This window comes from Elgaria multicarinata, chromosome 2 (assembly GCF_023053635.1).
Source record: "Elgaria multicarinata webbii isolate HBS135686 ecotype San Diego chromosome 2, rElgMul1.1.pri, whole genome shotgun sequence".
Classification (NCBI taxonomy): Eukaryota; Metazoa; Chordata; class Lepidosauria; order Squamata; family Anguidae; genus Elgaria; species Elgaria multicarinata.
In genome coordinates, this window is record NC_086172.1 from 12,763,023 (window position 1) to 12,781,431 (window position 18,409).

General features: G+C 41.3%; 2 protein-coding genes across 7 annotated transcripts in view; one reads left to right on the forward strand and one right to left on the reverse strand.

Moving 5' to 3' along the window:
* The window catches only part of RAMP1 (receptor activity modifying protein 1), a 547,734-nt gene that overhangs the window by 395,719 nt on the left and 133,606 nt on the right, over window positions 1–18,409 (reverse strand). The window lies entirely within an intron of this gene.
* HDAC4 (histone deacetylase 4) overlaps window positions 1–18,409 on the forward strand; it is a 192,592-nt gene that overhangs the window by 108,425 nt on the left and 65,758 nt on the right. For all 6 annotated transcript variants that reach the window (XM_063116011.1, XM_063116008.1, XM_063116010.1 and 3 more), the window contains 5 exons: window positions 2,507–2,638; window positions 5,414–5,526; window positions 10,548–10,664; window positions 10,756–10,954; window positions 12,553–12,776. In XM_063116011.1, coding sequence (XP_062972081.1) covers window positions 2,507–2,638; window positions 5,414–5,526; window positions 10,548–10,664; window positions 10,756–10,954; window positions 12,553–12,776 — 785 coding nt within the window. The remainder of the gene's footprint in view (window positions 1–2,506; window positions 2,639–5,413; window positions 5,527–10,547; window positions 10,665–10,755; window positions 10,955–12,552; window positions 12,777–18,409) is intronic.

The following is an 18,409-nucleotide window of genomic DNA, read 5'->3' on the forward strand; positions in this document are numbered from 1 at the left end:
GAAGGACCGAGGGGACAGGAGCAGGCAGAAGTAACATCGGGGCCTGCTCCTGCTGGACTCTCCCCCCACCCCCACAGGGCAAACTGCCATCTTGGCCCTGTGGGGAAGAAGAAAGACCGAGGGGACAGGAGCAGGCAGAAGTAACATCAGGGCCTGCTCCTGCTGGACTCTCTCTCTCTCTCTCTCTCTCTCTCTCTCTCTCTCTCTCTCTCTCTCTCTCCTCCCTCCCTCCCTCCCTCCCTCCCTCCTGGACTCCTTTTCCTTGTGTGTCATGTCTTTATTAGATTGTAAGCCTGAGGGCAGGGACTGTCTTTTTTGCTAAGTGTAAGCCGCTCCGAGAGCCTTTTTTGGCTGAGGAGCGGGGTATAAGTATGATAAATAAATAAATAAATAAATAAATAAATAAATAAATAAGCAAGCCAGGGGAATAGAACCTCTTTCAGCTGAGGACCAAATTCCATTTTGGGGAAGCTTTCAGGGGCTGCACTGGAGGGGTGGCGAGGCCTAAGCCAGAGGGACAAGGCCAAAAGACTGGCATATTTTAGCTTAAACTTCTTATTGCCAGTAACTAAACCTTAGGAGAGGCATTTCAACATTTTAGAATGGGGTTGGGGAGACGGCACAAAAGTCAGGAAACTATCAGTGATTGGGGAGAAGGGAGTTGGGGCCAAGGAACAGGATGTCAGCATCTGGGGAATTTTGGAGCACCAGTATGGGTCCCCAGAAAGGCTGAATTTGGTCCCAAGGCCTGAGGTTCGGCACCCCTGTTCTCAATCGTAGTTTAGTTAATGGTCTGAACTGACAAGGTCCCTCATCAATGGATCCCAAGCAAACTTAGCAGTAATGGGGTAAGAAGATGAGGCCTCTTATGGGTCAGTAACTGTTTAAAGATCAGATAGCAGAGAATAGGAATAAATTGACAGTTCTCACAGTGGAGGGATCTAAAAAGTGGCTTCCCCATGGATCTATATTCTCACAGTGCAGCTACTCTTGTAATACTGTGTAAAATTCTGGTTTCTTAACTTCCAAATGGCTATTGTACAATAGGTGCGAAAAAGGACAACCAAAAAGGTGCAAAAAAGGACAATCAAAATGTTTAGGGTCTGGAGCCATTTCTCTATGAAAAAGATGTCAACATTTGGAGCTTTTTAGTTTAATGAAAAAGGCAAATAAGGCTGGACATAAAAGGGTTATAAGCTTTTATGGTGTGGAGAAAGTGGATAGAGATGCTATTCTCCCTTTCTTAAAATAAAAGAACCTGGGGTCATTCATTTAATGAAGTTGATTGTTGGAATAGTCAAGACAGACAAAAGAAAATACTTCTTCATACAGTCCATACTTAAATTATATAATTTGCTACCTCAGTATGTGGTGAACGTTACAAACTGAGATGGCTTTAAAAGATGGGGTTCTTCAATTCATGGAGATTAAAGGCCATCAGTCACTCTATACTGCCTGCAGGATCAGAGGCAGAATGTCTTTGAATATCAATGGCTGGGAACAACAGTGAGAGAAGACTGTTGCTCTCATGGCCTGCTTCTGGGCATTCCGGGTGTATCTAGATGGCCGCTGTAGGAAACAGGATATTGAACTTGATAGGCCTTTGGTCTGATCCGGCATGGTTGTTCTTATGTTCTTATAGAATTGCAGCTTTAGCCATCATTATCACAGTAAAAATATGCCACTCAAATATGCTTTAGTAATCATTCTACCACTCAACCACTCAAGAGGCAGCTGGACAACCATCTGTCAGGGATGCTTTAGGGTGGATTCCTGCATTAAGCAGGGGGTTGGACTCGATGGCCTTGTAGGCCCCTTCCAACTCTGCTATTCTATGATTCTGGATCTCATATTCTCTTCCTGTATGAATGGACTTCTCCAGTATTTGAAATGCAGTTAATAGATCACTGGTAACTCATATTTAAGCACTCACTGGCTTGGTTCACATATAATACCAATTCCAGGGTCACGTCATCTGGCAATTGGCGTGGCCATACGTGAACGAGGGTGTGTTGCTTCCTGCTTATCCACCACTTCCACTTTGAATCAGCTTCCCAAAATAACTCAGGAACACCCAGTTGTTGTTATGATGTGCAAACCCAGTAGTCAGGATTGTTTAGGGTTAAACAAATCAGGATATTAACCCAACCACATACCATGGTTTTGCTAAATGCTAAATAACGCAGAGTGCCAGGTTCATACGTCACGGTAACCACTCTGGAACGGGGCACTCCAGGGTTGCTTCGGAAAGCATGAGCAGGTGTGAGCCAGTTTATTAACTATGGTTGTCTGATTGTGCAAAAGGCCCACTCTGTAATACCTGCTTGCAATGTAGTCTAAATCCGTATTTGGCGGATACTGTGCTGGCTCAGTGGTAAGTATGCTCTCTTTCTTAGTTTTCATGTTTTTGGTATATCCAGTGTGTTTTGTTTAGAGAGGTTTTATAACTGGAAATCTCCTTTGCGTAGAATAAGTTTATTTTGTTCCTTCCCACTTCTTATTCCAGCATCTGAACCCAATCTCAAATTGCGATCCAGATTAAAGCAGAAGGTTGCTGAAAGGCGCAGCAGCCCTTTGTTACGACGAAAAGATGGTCCTGTAGTAACAGCTCTTAAAAAGCGTCCATTAGATGTCACAGGTATGTTGAAGAGGCAGCTATTAATTTACCATCCTTAAATTACAAAATATGTAGATAAACTCTGTAAATATTATATCAGATTAAAGTGATTGTAATGATCACCGTTTTTCCTGTAATGCTCATTCCAGTATCCCATGAGCAATGACTATATTTCAGCAAATTTGTCATGTCTGTCTTTCCTTAACCTCTCAAATTTGTCTATTTGACGATTGTGGCTATAATACAAATTCTGAGATGCCAATATTTGAATGTTTTGAGTAAACGATAATTGTTTTGGCAGCAGTTAATAAATGAAATTCTAGAGTTGCAATTTCAACTGATACTTTCAATTTTCTCAACTAGAACAGTAACTGGATTATACACTACGTTAGCAAGTTATGTTTTGATTTTTTTGTTAATATTTTCTCTTAAAATTTTAGAATTATTATTATTATTATTTATTTATATAGCACCATCAATGTACATGGTGCTGTACAGAGTAAAACAGTAAATAGCGAGACCCTGCCGCATAGGCTTACATTCTAATAAAACCATAATAAAACAATAAGGAGGGGAAGAGAAAGCAAACAGGCACAGGGTAGGGTAAACAGGCACTGGGTAGGGTAAAACTAACAGTATAAAGTCAGAACAAAATCAAGTTTTAAGAAAAGATAACCTTTTAATGCCCTGAATCTCTTAAATTTAGCATAATTAGAGGTTAGGTTGGATCCAGAGTGTCCCTTCTTTTAACGGAAAGGACTAAGATCCAGCAGAGACAACAGCTGGATCTCAGAGCGGTAAAGCAGCAGTTTCTGCAGCTGAAATTCTCCCCACGGCCTGAGTTCGATCCCAGCGGAAGCTGGTTCTCAGGCAGCCGGCTTGGGTCAACTCAGCCTTCCATCCTCCCGAGGTCAGTAAAATGAGTACCCAGCTAGCTGGGGGAAAAGGTAATAACGGCCGGGGAAGGCAACGGCAAACCACCCCGCTATAAGGCCTGCCAAGAAAATGTCAGCGAAAGCTGGCATCCCTCCAAGAGTCAGTAATGACTCAGTGCTTGCACGAGAGGTTCCTTTCCTTTCCTTTTCCTAGGTTGGATCCAGAGTGCCCTTTCTTTTCACGGAAAGGACTGAGATCCACCAGAGACAGCTGGAAGAGGGGGTGGGGGAAGAGGCTTTTTTTTTGCCTACTCCTCCTATAGGCCCTCACAACACCACTGTTCCGCAGGGTCTCCTGACCCTCCAGCACAGCTTTTCTACAGGAGAAAGGAGAAGTTAGTGAAAATCATCTCCTAGGAGGAGGGCTTTCTCCACTGTGGCACCCCGGCTGTGGAACGAGCTCCCCAGAGAGGTCCGTCTGGCGGCTACACTGTGCTCTTTTCGTCGCCAGCTGAAGACCTTTTTATTCTCTCAGTATTTTAACACTTAATTTTAACTTAAATTTAAATTTTACTCTTCTAACTCTGTATTTTAATCTTACATGAATTTTGCTGCATGGTTTTATCCTGGTTGTGCTTTTTATACTGTATTTTGTATTTGTGTTTTTAACCTGTTGGTTGTTTTATTATGGTTTTTAATTTTTGTGCGCCCAGAGAGCTTCGGCTATTGGGCTGTATAAAAATATAATAAATAAATAAATAAATAAATATAAAATAAATTTCTCCTGCAGAATAGTCATGGTGTTCCATTCACTCAGCTCAGTGGTGGAGTCCCACTCACAGGAACTCTGGATCTGACCCATAGACTGTCACCTTTTAAATACTATTGATACTTAACATTAAAGACAATTTATTTCAAATTCACACTATTGTGAATTGAGTATCCAGGCCCATACTAGTATACACATCTCCTGGGCTATGTTTCCTGTCCTTTTCAGAGGGATTGAAGGTCTGCTGGTGCAAGGGTGGAGCTCCCAAGCTCCCGTCTCCTATGCTCTCCTATAGAAGCATGGCAGTGTTCATGAAAGATGACCATTTGAGCAGGAAACAAAGTGGTACATGGTTGGCTCACACGGGCCTGCAGCAGCAGACCCCCATGCCATTTGAAAAGGGCTGGGGGGGGGGAGCTTGTGAGCTCTGTCCTTGCAACAGCAGACCTCCATGCCCTTTGAAAAGGGCCGGGGAGGGTGGCTTCCAGAGCGGCATCCTGTGAAGTACAAGGGACTGCCACTAAAAAGACATTTTGCCCTCCATCCTTGCCTGTGTGTATAAGCTCATTCATTTTCATGACTATACCTTGATACAATGTCTTTGCAAATTTCTAGAAAATAATCAGTGCTGGCCGAATTATGCAGCATTTAATTGGTAAACTTTTTTTATTTAGCTCCCTGTAAGCTAATGTATCTTGACATCATTGTTTGAGCTAATTTTTTTAGTAATATGTGGGTATAATGTGGATTCTTAGTACAGATTATCAGCGACTCTTTTCACTTATGATTGGATGGCTGAAGTGTTTTGGAATACTGCAACCTTCTGCAATCTGGTGCCCTCCAAATTTCAGCTGCAACTCTCAGCATTCCTGATCATTGGCCCTGGTGGCTGGGTCTTATGGGAGTTGAAGTCCAAAACAACTGGAGGGCACCAGGTTGGGGAAGGCTCCTATACTTGTTGTTGCTTTTTTAAAAAATACATCCATAGAATTAAAGATTATTATTTATTTATTTATTTATTTATTTATTTATTTATATAGCACCATCAGTGTACATGGTGCTTTGTTTGTTGAGCCAAGAATATATTCTGATATTTTTAAAAATATGATCACATGACAATGGTTTTAATAAATGGCTTTGAATGTGTTTTAGACTCTGCATGCAATAGTGCTCCAGGATCTGGCCCTAGTTCTCCAAACAATAGTTCCAGTAATATAAGCACTGAGAATGGAATTACTGGATCAGTTGCAAATATTCAAGCAGAGGTAAGACACATTGTTTTGTTTAATTTCAACGTATTACAAATTATATTATACATTGTGGAGAGCCAAGTTATACTGTCTCTCTTCTCTCTCTCTCTCTCTCTCTCTCTCTCTCTCTCTCTCTCTCTCTCTCTAGTTACACACACGTAGTTGATCTGTAGTAATAAAAGAAGGTGTATGCCATCTGTCCATCACTACTATAGCGGCGAAACCGTAAAGCTTAAACATCTGAAACTTGGCATGGATACTAAGGGAACTCTAGGGGTGTGCACCTAGGGTTATTTTGTTTTTATAGTACATTAATTAATTTTAATGTGTCTGTGTGGTTGAAGCCTACAATAATAAATTCAGCCCTTTGGGGCAGACTTCGCTTGCAAGGACAGGGCATTGCAGTCCATAAAGCTTGAAGCCAGGGAACAATAGTAGGCCAAGGGACGGAGTTATATGCCTGCCTCTCTTCTCTGCTGTAGGGCAGCCCCATCTCAGAGGGACAGAGCCCTCCAGAATTTTCAGTTACTAAGGGTAGACCTCCTTAGTTAGTGCATAGTTTTGCAGTCAATATACTTTGAAGATAGGGGAGATTAGTGAGCTGCTGTAGAGGCAGGCCTCTCAGGGGAATGGAGTGGACAGACCCCTCCCTTAAAGGGTAGAGGAGCCAGGCTCAGGGGTGCTCACGGGCAGGGCTTCACTGAGCATGGACACAATTTGTCCAACTCTGACAGGTGTAAATTTGCTTGAAGTTTTCACTTTATCACTATCAGGGCTATCCTCATCCATGCAAAGCTGGATTTGTTTGCTTGTATATAATATTATACATTATGGAAAGCAAAGTACATTACATCAGATGTTGGTAACTTTTAAGAATTTGAATGGAAAATGTTGAGAACATGAGTATGCTTCTATTTCTGTTACAATGGATCAATAATATTTACAGGTTTTGTCTGAGCGAGCAAAGTATTATACTTACTGAAATTAAAATAAGAACATTTAAGCTTGTAATATTTAAAGTTTACTGGCGCAATATCAAGTTGATATTGCGATCCATTTATTGGCAGGTTTTTTATTTCAACAATGTCATATGTCACCTTTCAGTATAAATATTTTCAGTGTGACTTACACAATCCAAAGATTTTGTTCCATTCATGGAAGGCCCTGTTCCGTGACCAGAACACTCTTTCTGTGAACAGAAGCTCTGTTCTCTTTGTAGAACAGAATTTTGAATCCAACTCTGTAAAAATAAAACAAATATCACAGGAAACATGATAACAGAATTAAAGAGCAGGTAAAAACTGGCACTAATGAAATCATTGCAGTTAAGCAATTACTGGTACTGGTACAATTTTTTAAAAAGTATTATCCTAGTGCCAAAAAGATAACAAAGTAGGCAACATCTCAGCTTCCCTCAAGAGAAAATTCCATAAATGCCCTTCTCCCTAGTCAAGTCTAGAGGATGATTTTGTTGCACAGGCAACTTGATGTGGAGGCAGCTATTTCTTCAGGTACTCTGGTCCCAAGCCATGAAGGGCTTTAGAAGGTAAGAATTGATTCCAAACACTGTTACAGCACTTCCCCTGTTTGCTTATCTCAGTAGAATTGGGTGTTATTGATGGCACCTAACTCCAGATTACTTCCTTCAGCAATTTCATATAGAAGTTAAAAAGCGTGAGACACAGAATGCAGTATCCCATAAAATAACTGGCATTGAGCTGAGCTAAAGTCTCTCATCACCATCTTTGGGAAATGGTGCTCAAGGTAGGAATCACTCCAACACAGTGCCTCCAATTTGCAATCCAGAGAGTCTGCCCATAGTTGATGGTACTGAAGGCTGCTACAGTTTCCAGGAGAATGAGCAGCGTAAGACTTCCCTTGGCACTCTTTCAGCATAGGGTCATTAATCAGGATGACCAAAGCATATTCTATGTCTAAACCAGGCCTGAACTCAGATTGAAATGGATTGAAATGAGCATTCTTATGCAAAAGTGGCTGGAGCTGGACAGCTATCACCCACTTGAGTTCTTTGCCCAAGAAGGGGATATTGATAACCAGTCAATACAACCAGCAGGGTCCAGGAATTATTGTTTCAGGAACAGCCTCACAGCCACTACTTTCAAGGCACCTGGGATCATCCTCTCTTGTAAAGAGGCAACCACCACTCTTTGGATCCAGCAAATCAACCTCTTCCTGCTAGATGAAGCACAAATATCAAGCAAATGGGAAGTGGACTGCCCCTCTCCCAAGCACCTTCCCCACATCCACAGTAACTGAAACTAATATAATAAAAGATGATTAGGTAGGTCTCTGAACACCTCCATAGACTGTACTGTAGAATTAGGTGCATCTAATTCAAGGTGGGTAAAAGGGAATGTTTAGGAAACATGTCACAGCATGCTTCTGAAGAGTTCCTTCACCGCTTTTTGTGGGCCAAATTGTAACAGGTCCCAAACAGCTCAGAAAAACTTCACTGGATGCCATTCTGCTATCACCACCACTGAGTATGGTTGCTAATGAGGTCTTAGTTGTGTTTGGTTGTATTCATTTGGGTGTAACTCAAGATGTTAGGAAGCATTGCCATGTATTTAGACAAACTGAAGCCATTTTGTTAGACTTCTACATTTAGCTATTTTATTTGCAGGGTTTAACTTTAAAATACCATTCCACCAAATTACTAGTATTCTGACAAATAAATTAATGTAGATTAAACAGATCATACACATGAAATAGCATTTGGTGTTATTATAGATTGCATTTCAGATTTTTTCTGTAGATTAAAAACTTCACACAATATTTTATAAAATTGCAATCATTGTGAAAGGTGTTAATATTGTAACACCTGCTGGTTGTGCTAGGAGACAAATATTAATGCATTTTTATAAGAAACAATAATCGAGATTATAGACAAACGAGCTGTGTGATGAAAATGATCTGAAATCCAAAACAACTGGGCAAGCAGTTGCAGAGGTTCCATCACTCTGACCTGCTCCAATATTGGAGTCCAGGTGAAGTTGAATCTGAACAATTTTATCTGCAAAAGAACAAAGGAAATGGTTCACCATGAGCTGCTGACTGCTCTGGCTCCCCTCTCCAGCATCCTAATGGGTTATGGAAAAGCATCGCCAGTCTATGTTGTGCTGACGCCGTGGTGGCAAAAATTTGAGTTTCCTTTGCTGCGCTCACCACCAAGTATAGGTCTTTACGTTGGTATAGGTCTTTGCCTGTGCTTGGTTGAATTAGTTCCACATTTTTCTCCAACAGTGCTCTTACTGATACCTGTTCTGTTTCATTAAACCAGGGGGCTGAGCTGACTCTTAACAGGAGGGAGAGGGCAACTTAGAAGCTATAGCGTCAATAGCCCAGGACAGTTCTGTATTCCACAGTTCAGCCAGGGCTTAAACAGTGCCACCAGCAGGCTGAGAAATCCCCACGCGCATGCAGGAAACCTGGGGCGGACCATTCTGGTAGCCAGTCCAAAACTAATGAGATCGCAATTTGACCATGACAACAGAGTCACACGTAACGCCTCCACCTTCAGAGCCCTAATTCTACCAGAGCAGAATACAAGATGGAGAGTGTGCTCTGCTGCATTCAATCTGACTGAAATTTCTGAGCAGTTTTCAAAGGCAGCTCCGCATGGAACATGTTGCAGTTGTCCAACATGGAGGTTAACAGAGCATGGAATAATTGCTCCAATCTGATATAGAAAAACGTATATTCTGATTATTCTCTTGGTGTTCAGCAGGTGTATTTCATGTGCTCCCTTAAACTCTTTGGGTATCAGTAATGAAGACTTCTTTTTAATACAGCAAAACAACTGCTGTCTCTCATTCTCAGATCACTTGGCAAACCTAGTCATTTACTGGAAAATCCCATACTCCATTTTCAGCAACACAGTACTGTTTTCTTTGAATATTTTTTACCAGTTCTGTTTCCTTAATTTAACCTACCTGACAGTGAAGATACAGTGGATGGGAAGGAAGCCCATATAAGTCACATTGAGCTCTATGGAGGAAAGTAGGATACAAATGTAGACGTAGTATGTGAATAGGTGCAACACACCCACCTTCGTTTCTTATTTACTGCAGGGAGGAAATACCTGCACTCTTTTCATGTACAGTTGAAAGAACTTTGTGACAGTTTGATGACCAAGAATTCCAGTTACTATTAGGCATCATTAAATAGAAGTATTTAATCTTAATTTCATTTGCACACTGATCATAATTAATAGAATGGAGCTCAAAATACCTCTGCTTTTGTAGGACCATTCATCCCCCTGCAAAGTGGAGGGATTCTTGGTGATCTCATCTACAAAATAATTGAGGTGGGAAGTTTATTCCATCGAGGCAATCAAAGTCATGTTTTCCACTGACTATAATAAAAACATTGTCTCCATTTGAAGTGGTGGCTGAGCAGTCTGGTAGTGTCCTAACCTCATTTTGAATTGAATGCTCCATTGATAGTGATGTTAAGTCATGACAGCATATTTCCCTAGGGCATTGTTCTTATGGGGGGAGGGGTAGATGGCCTCTTCCATGACCACTGTTGAAATTTTGTGCATTTTTCAAGGTCTGTGATTATCAGTGAGATCAGTAAACTCATGATCCCGCACATACGGTGTTAATTGATTCAGTGTCCAGAAAGGTGGCAGCACCCCCGCCCGCAGCCTCTGAAGAATAGCCCTGGCAATGATGCCGTGTCGTGACATGATGCCTTTCTTACTAAGACATAGCATTCAAAATTTTGAAGATGAAACACCGCTAGGTCGCTCCACTGCTTGAAATAGCAGCAGTGTTTATATTGCAGGATAAAATGGGGGGAAAGATCCTTGCCCCCTCCCACAAGGTATAGAATTTCAGCATGCGCCTAAAACTTATTCTAGTCTTCAGGGGCTCTTTTGCCATCTCCCCCAAAACCAGTGGAAAAACCTGGGCCCAGTACTACTAATCAATGGTTTTATATGAGGTGCTTTCTTTCTTGTATAATGGAAGTGTCCTGTCTTCTGAGTCAGCATTTATTTCTCCTTTTTTCAGACCAACCTTGCTCATAGACTTGTGAATCGTGAAGGCTCAGTCACACAGCTGCCTTTGTACACGTCTCCCTCCTTGCCCAATATAACGTTAGGGCTGCCTGCCACTGCTCCATCCAGTGTAAGTGCTGTTTAATGTAGAGCTTGAGGGGATTTGTGGTTACATTAACTGCATTCATAAGCTCAATGTATTACCAGTTATATGCTTACAGGGGGGATCAGGACAGCAGGATGCTGAAAGACTTGCTATTCCATCACTACAACAACGAATCTCCATATTTCCTGGCACACACCTCACTCCTTATTTGAGCAGTACTGCGGTGGACAGGGATGGGGGAACTGCACACAGCCCTCTTCTTCAACATATGGTCTTACTGGAGCAACCAACTGCACAAAATCCCCTAGTCCCAGGTGAGAGAAACCAGAGTTATATTGAAAATGTTTGCGTGTTTTTCTCAGAATCAGTGATAAAAATGAAAGGCCCAGTTCAGACGTACAAATATCGGTGCTTCATCCTAAACCCTTCCTTTCTCAATGTGCTATGATTGAGGTCTACTTGAATTAATTAAACATATTTCCCCATTCTGTCCACACCAGGAAACTATAGTTTGAAGTTGGTTTCAGATTTTGTTTTATTCCTGGTAACCATATTTTCCTGATTCAGACAGTAATCAGGAAACTATGGTCAATTTGTCCAGGAAGTCTTCAATTGCAGCACATTGAAAAGTGTGGAGAGAAGGGACAAATTGATGATGGAGTGTACAGACACACAGCCCATGCATTTCTCAGCTTAATACATTAAGATATGTTTTTGTGAACCAGGCTCAAATGAGATAGCCCAAAGGAATACAGATGCTGAATATCCAAATCGAGAGAATTTGTGGCCATATTGAATGAGCGTAAGAGAGATTGACAGGGGTCAGACAACACACAGCGACTTGTCATGGGTTATTTAATCCACAATGAGTTGTGGTGCCCTCAGGCGCAATTTCATATGTAACCCCTAAACCATACAAGGGTTGTTTAAGCCTCCCATAACCCACACTTGACGGGTTCACATGACATGACAACCTTCGAGCAGGGGTTGCATATTCAAAAAGTTGGGTGTGCACACGTTGTAGCTTCATGACCCATGGTGGGCTGTCATGACATGCGAACTGCCCCATTGACTGGGACGACTCCTTTGTAGCTACAGTGAGTGAGGTAGCAACCTACTCTTTTAATCCCCTCCCCCCCCTGCCCCTGATGTAATATACTAAAGCAAAGCTACATTGGGGATAAATTAAAATGACTCTTCATTGCAGCCATGCATTGCTCTCAGCATCCACCTGACCTGGGGTACAGGCAGGCATCAGCGATGGTGGGCCCTGTGAGGGCTCCGGCTCTCCGGCATTTGCCTGAGAATGCTGCATTTTGACATTGACCCACTCCGCTGCTAATCATGTTGAGTGACCATAATGGATGGTCAGAACTCTCTCTTTCCATAAAGGATGTGCCATAAAGGATGGTGAGAATTCCCTCTCTCTACTGTCTCTATAGCATGCATAATTTTATAGACCACTTTCATGTCTCCCTATATTAATGGAAAATGCTGAGTTCTTCACTCTGGAATTCAGTGCCTACACTGTAGAGAAGACAGAGAATGAACTGGGACTCTGCCAATTGATGACATTTGTGACTGAGTGTGATGAGTGAGCTCTCATTTTGTATAGGGCAGCTCTCCTCTATCACTTCTGTTACCTGCTCATCTTGACTCGCAACCAGGTACCAAAAGGTATCTTACTGTTTATCTTTATTGCTATTATTTGTCCAAGGAACTCTGTGTTACCATATTCTTTATCTACTGCAGTTTTATTTTAAAAACTTTCAGCGGGACAAAATGACACTGTGGCTGGCTTAAAAACTCACATAATGGTTACCGTGACAGTTACTCAAAAGCTGTTTTCTCCCTTCCTCTTCCTCTTTCACATGGTTTTCCTCCATATTATCTTCCAACTGGTGTCTTTCAGGGCTCGGGACACTCCCCCTCCATGCACAGTCCCTGGTGGGTGCAGACCGGCTCTCTCCCTCCATACACAAACTCCGGCAACACCGCCCTCTGGGGCGCACACAGTCTGCTCCTCTTCCCCAGAATGCACAGGCCCTCCAGCAATTAGTGATCCAACAACAGCATCAGCAGTTCCTGGAAAAACACAAACAGCAATTTCAGCAGCAGCAGCTGCACATTAACAAGGTAGGTTTGCCAATTGCTGGTTCTTCCTCATACATTTTTGATGCACCCGTTTAAAATTGTCCTTTCTCTAATATGCACAGCTTATAATTATGTAATGTCAATTTGTCTTCATCCCTGGATTGCTTACTGTTAGGATGTTCTTAGAGAACACAGAGGGAAATGATACATTGGAGATGTGTGTGACATAGCGCCTCTTAAAGCAGAGTAGCTGGAAACGAGAGGGATGCCATTGAACATCAGCTGTTTGAGTGAGGGATGTATGTTTACTTAATCCATTCACCAGAAGACTGTTCTGTGTGAAAAGAATAGCTCTGAATGCTTGATTGGCACCTGGGCAGCTTGAGTTCCGTTCCCAGCTGAACGCCTGGCAGGCCTCGTTCCAGGGCCTCGGGCTGCTCCCTGCCTTTGCCTCTCCCTTTTCAAAGGACTCGGTTATATTACTTATTAATATTTATGAAGAATGTAAAGGCTGGAAGAATTATGTCAGTGTTTAAAGTCTCATATTCCACGAACCTTTAGATAAGGCAATGTGATTAGTTTATTTCTAAATCATCTGTGCTATGCTCCATTCCTTATATAGACAAAAGTAGTAGTTTTACCATACAAAGGGAAGAATTCTCTGGGATGTGGGTGTTTGTGTGTGCTTGGGCATGCACACACCATTTTACCTCTGTTATTTAACCATTCAGAACATCTATAATTTTAATTCAGTACAATCCTTAGAAATATAGACCACATTCGTCTTAAGGTAGGGGCAGGAAACTTGTGGACCTCCAGATGTTTTGGCCTATAGCTGCCATCTGCCCAAGCCAGTGGCAAGGAATGATGGGAATTGTAGGCCGCAACATCTGGAGGGCCACTCCAGTCTTAAAGGGACAAAAGGCTTTTCTTAAAGGGTCATAATTTCAGAGTTTATCAGGCTCTGCCATTCCTCCATTCCCCACTCCTCCTCTTCTTTCCATGCCTTATTGTATGCTTCTTACAGTTAGAGAGGAATGCAGTAACTGTGTTTGGCTTCAAAATGCTGTGGTTTCAGTTTATTGTGGATAGATGGTTAGTTCCCTGATTAAAGAAACAAACACCACTACGAGTTATATTAGCCTAATGCTTTGGCTGCTCATGTGGATTTTTTCCCAGTGAAAAGGAGAGACAATTAGGGAGGAGGGTGTGTGTGGAAGCACTTTGTTTATAGAACAGAGTGAAGACAAGATGATTACACAAGCCACTGACGTCATTTTTGTACTTCTGGAAATGTGCCACTGCTATGCATGTGCCAGACCTGGAATTTATTCAAACTAGCATACTGATGTAGTTTAGAGCTGTTATTTCCATGGAGATTTCACTCGCTGCTTGCCAGACATACTTCGTGGAGTAAAGCTTAAAATTAGGGTTATTAGAAGCAATAGGTGATGCAATCTCTTTGCAGCACATTTGTATCAGTTTTAAAGTTTCCCTTTGCCAATATTGGAACAAAATATGTGTTAAAAGACACCTCCTTGGAATCAGATTTGTGGATGATGCTTAATACTTTCAAGCAGACTATCTCTTTTTTCCAGTAGCTTAATAACTGAATTTAGGCTGTGCTAGACTGTACCAATTTGAACATTAATTGGTGAACATTAAGAGTAGCCAGTGTTAGTCCTACTTACATTGAAATGAATGGGACCTAAGTTAGACTAACATTGAATACAACCCTAAAACCTTGCTGGCATAAGTGTCAGCAGTTGCTTGGTTGTATGGGTCAGAGCCCTGTCCCATGATTAAATTGAAATTAACAAAGAACCTGTTGAAAGTTTAGTCGAAAACTGTGTATATCAAATGCTGAAAGGGATCAAAATCATGCTGTTCAGTGAAAGCAACAAAATAGGTTCTTAACATCTACATGAAGCCATTGCGGGGAGTCATCTGGAGATTTGGACTGCAGTATCAGCACTATGCTGATGACACACATCTCTACCCGTTTTCCACCTGCAAATCGCGGGGAGGGTGTGGAATTCCTGAACAGGTGTCTGGAGGCAGTTGTGGGGTGGAAGAAGGGGTGAACAAGCTGAAGTTTAATCCATACAAGACGGAAGTGCTGGAGGTATGAAAAACAAGATGTTCTGGGCAGAGGGGTGCAGCAGGTTCTGGGTGGGATCTCACTTCTTCCTGAAGAGTCAAGTTCCCAGTTTGAGGGTTCTTCTGGACTCCGCACTGTCTGTGGAAGCAATGGTGCCCAAGAGTGTCTCTTTACTAGCTTAGACTTACCATTTGTTCACTGTTTTGGTTGGAATAAGGCCAGAAAGACAGCTTAAAAATATTACAATAAAAATAATTTCTTAGTTTGTATTATGATTATTTATTTATTAATTATTAATGTCATCTTTAAAAATGTGACTAGTTACTATGTATATAATCATTTGTATTATATTTGTTCATTCTTACGGTGGGTGTTCTTTCAAATCGCAGTCTGAAAATTATTTGCATCTGTTCTACTCCATAAAATGGCAGGCTTAAGAGGTTTGCTACTTTTGTGGATGTCTTTGCGTGATATCTGATTGCTATTATTATTCTACCCATTTCTATAATTTAGTAGGATTATTCTTTATGTAGAACTCTTTGCTGGCAAATACTGCAATTTCTATGTGAAAAGCTAGCAATTCAAAAACCAGAAGACCGTAAGAACGGTTTCTGCAGTGTTTTCTCCCGTAATAGTATTTTTTATTAAGTTGCCCCTTTCCAACTAACGTCAAATATGTGTTACATACATAAATATAGCATTACATCCAAACATTACGGGAAACTACATAGTAACCTAATACATTTATATTACCTTCCCACCCAGACACCAATCAACTTATACTGATCCTTCTTTCCTCTGCCAATATCTGCCTTAAATTCTTTACAATATTACCTCTATTTCTGATAAAACACCATAAGTAAATATAAATATTAATAGTCATCAGCATAAATGTAATTATAAAATCCATAAAATATAATAGTCCTAAGAATAATTGTCATAAATAATCATCAAAGCAATATTCAAAAATCATATTTAAATAGTCATTAAAATTCTTAATGATAAATGTTCATGAATGCCAGAAACTTTTGTATAAATACGTCCTAACAACATTTGAAATAATCTGTAGATTTATTACCATATGAACTCATAGCATATTAAGTTCTTGATACCTGTATCTTCTTTGTATGAAACTGACAAATGGTAACCAATGCTTATGGAAGGATTCTATCGCTTTTTTCTTTTAAGTGAATATATTCTGTTGTCTTTGCAATATGCCAAACTTTAAGTAGCCATATCATAAGAGCAGGTACTTTACTACTTCTCCATTTAGTAACTATTAGTATGTTTGACTACGGTCAACAAGTTCCAAACCATTTCATAGTTTATTTCCTTTACGACTACTTTACTATATCCTAATAACATGACCAGTGGTTCAAATAAGATTTTATAGCCAAGCATTATATTCATTGTATATCTAACCTTACTCCAAAATGTGGCTATTTTAGGACATGACCACCAAATATGCCCCCCAAAAATAGCTTGTTCCTGCATACAACATTAACATTGTCCCATTCTTATAAATTCTATTTAATCATGCTGGTTTTATACACCACTTGTATAATACCTTATAATGGTTTGCATCTAATGTTTAAAAAAGGGGACACTACTGGCCCTTTCACAAAGATAAGTAGCCACACTGTTTCAATTAGTGTTCTTCATTACTTATTTTCCCATTTTATCTTTAATTTATTACCCAATTTTTGGTCCACTGCAAAAATATGCCGTGTATTTTAGAAATCACTCTTTTCATACAAACATAAAATCATAGATTAGTAGAGTTGGAAGGGGCCTATAAGGCCATCAAGTCAGGAATCCACCGTAAAGCATAACTTTCTTATTTATTTATTTTATTGCATTTGTATACCTCCCCATAGCTGAAGCTCTCTGGGTGGTTCACATAAGATAAAAACACAAAAACAATATACAAAAATTAAAAACCACAAAAACATGCAATATACACATACATATAATCCCCAAGATTGGATTACTGCAACGCGCTCTATGTGGGGCTGCCCTTGAAGCTGCTCTGGAAGCTGGAGCTAGTGCAGAATACTGCAGCTCGGCTGTTGTCTGGAGCTGCCCCTATCCGGCACGTAACTCCTCTGCTGAGGGAACTGCACTGGCTGCCTATTTGCTACCAGGCCAGGTTTAAGGTTCTTGTACTTGTGTACAAAGCCCTAAACAACTTGGGACCAGGATACCTGAGAGAGCTCCTTCTCCCCGTAGCCAACCAGCCAAGTAGGAGCAGAACCACTGCAATGCAGTACCTCCTACTCCTAACTCAGCCAGTCATTCCAGAAGGATACCATGGTCGATGGTATCGAAAGCCGCCAAGAGATCAAGGAGAATCAATAGAGTCACACTCTCCCTGTCTTTCTCCTGATGTAGGACATCATACATGGCGACCAAGGCTGTATCCGTACCAAAACCAGGTCTGAAACCCGACTGAAATGGGTCTAGATAATTGGTCTCACCCAAGAGTGCCTGGAGCTGGCTCGCAACCACCTGCTCAAGGACCTTGCCCAGGAATGGAACATTTTCTACTGGCCTATTAAGATTTTCTGGGTCCAGGGAAGATTTCTTCAGGAGCGGTCCCACTACCGCCTCTTTCAGGCAACCCGGGACCACTCCCTCTCGCAAAGAGGCATTAATCACTTCCCTGGCCCACAGTTGTTGCATCCCTCCTAACTTTTATTAGCCAAGAGGGGCAAGAATCCAATGCAGAGGTGGTTGCATGAACCTGTCCAAGCACCATGTCAATGTCCTCAAGCTACACCAACTGAAACTCATCCCAACCTGGATCTTGGGTTCCCCATCAGCACCCCATTGTTGCTGCTTCCCCAGTTCTGTTCTCCAAGTGTCTCTATTTCCAATGCTGCTTTCCTACTATCCATGAAGAAGAAGATGATGATGATGATGATGATGATAATAATAAATTGCTGGAGGGAAGTGCACAGCCTTGGAAGCAGCAGCCCCCATGAAAATGCCAGCTCCTCCTGGTTCTGCTAAGCCAAGGCTCTTCTTCTTACGCAGAGTTGGGAGTGCATCACCCCCATCATCTCCTGGTACAGTTACTTTAAAAGTCCATTTCCTCTCAGGCTTCTCAATGGGTGGGATTTTCTTATCACCCAGCACTACCCAGAATTGCAATTTGAAGTATGTTTCGCCCTCGGACTACTAGCACCCGTGACGGTATGGCTTTCCTCTAGTTCCCAAAGATTAGACCAAACAATTTAATGTTATGTTTATATTTTATGAACTGCAATAACTGTAACAAACAGTGTTTCAGATCTCACAAAGGAAAACTAGAGAAGAAAGCTATGCCAAATATATAATAATCACAGCCAAGACAAAATAATACATCCATTGTTAGTTTTACTAATGGTACTTTTACGGGGGATGGGGTGGGGACAGAATTCACAGGAGAACATGAATGGAAGGGAAGTGATACTTTGTAAAATAAATGTATAGCTTCTTACAAGACTGGATTATCTCTGCGTTTAGCTTAAATTCTATTGCCCTGTAGTATGTCCTTTTGTGAGATCATATGTCCCTGGCTTAGTGTAAATGC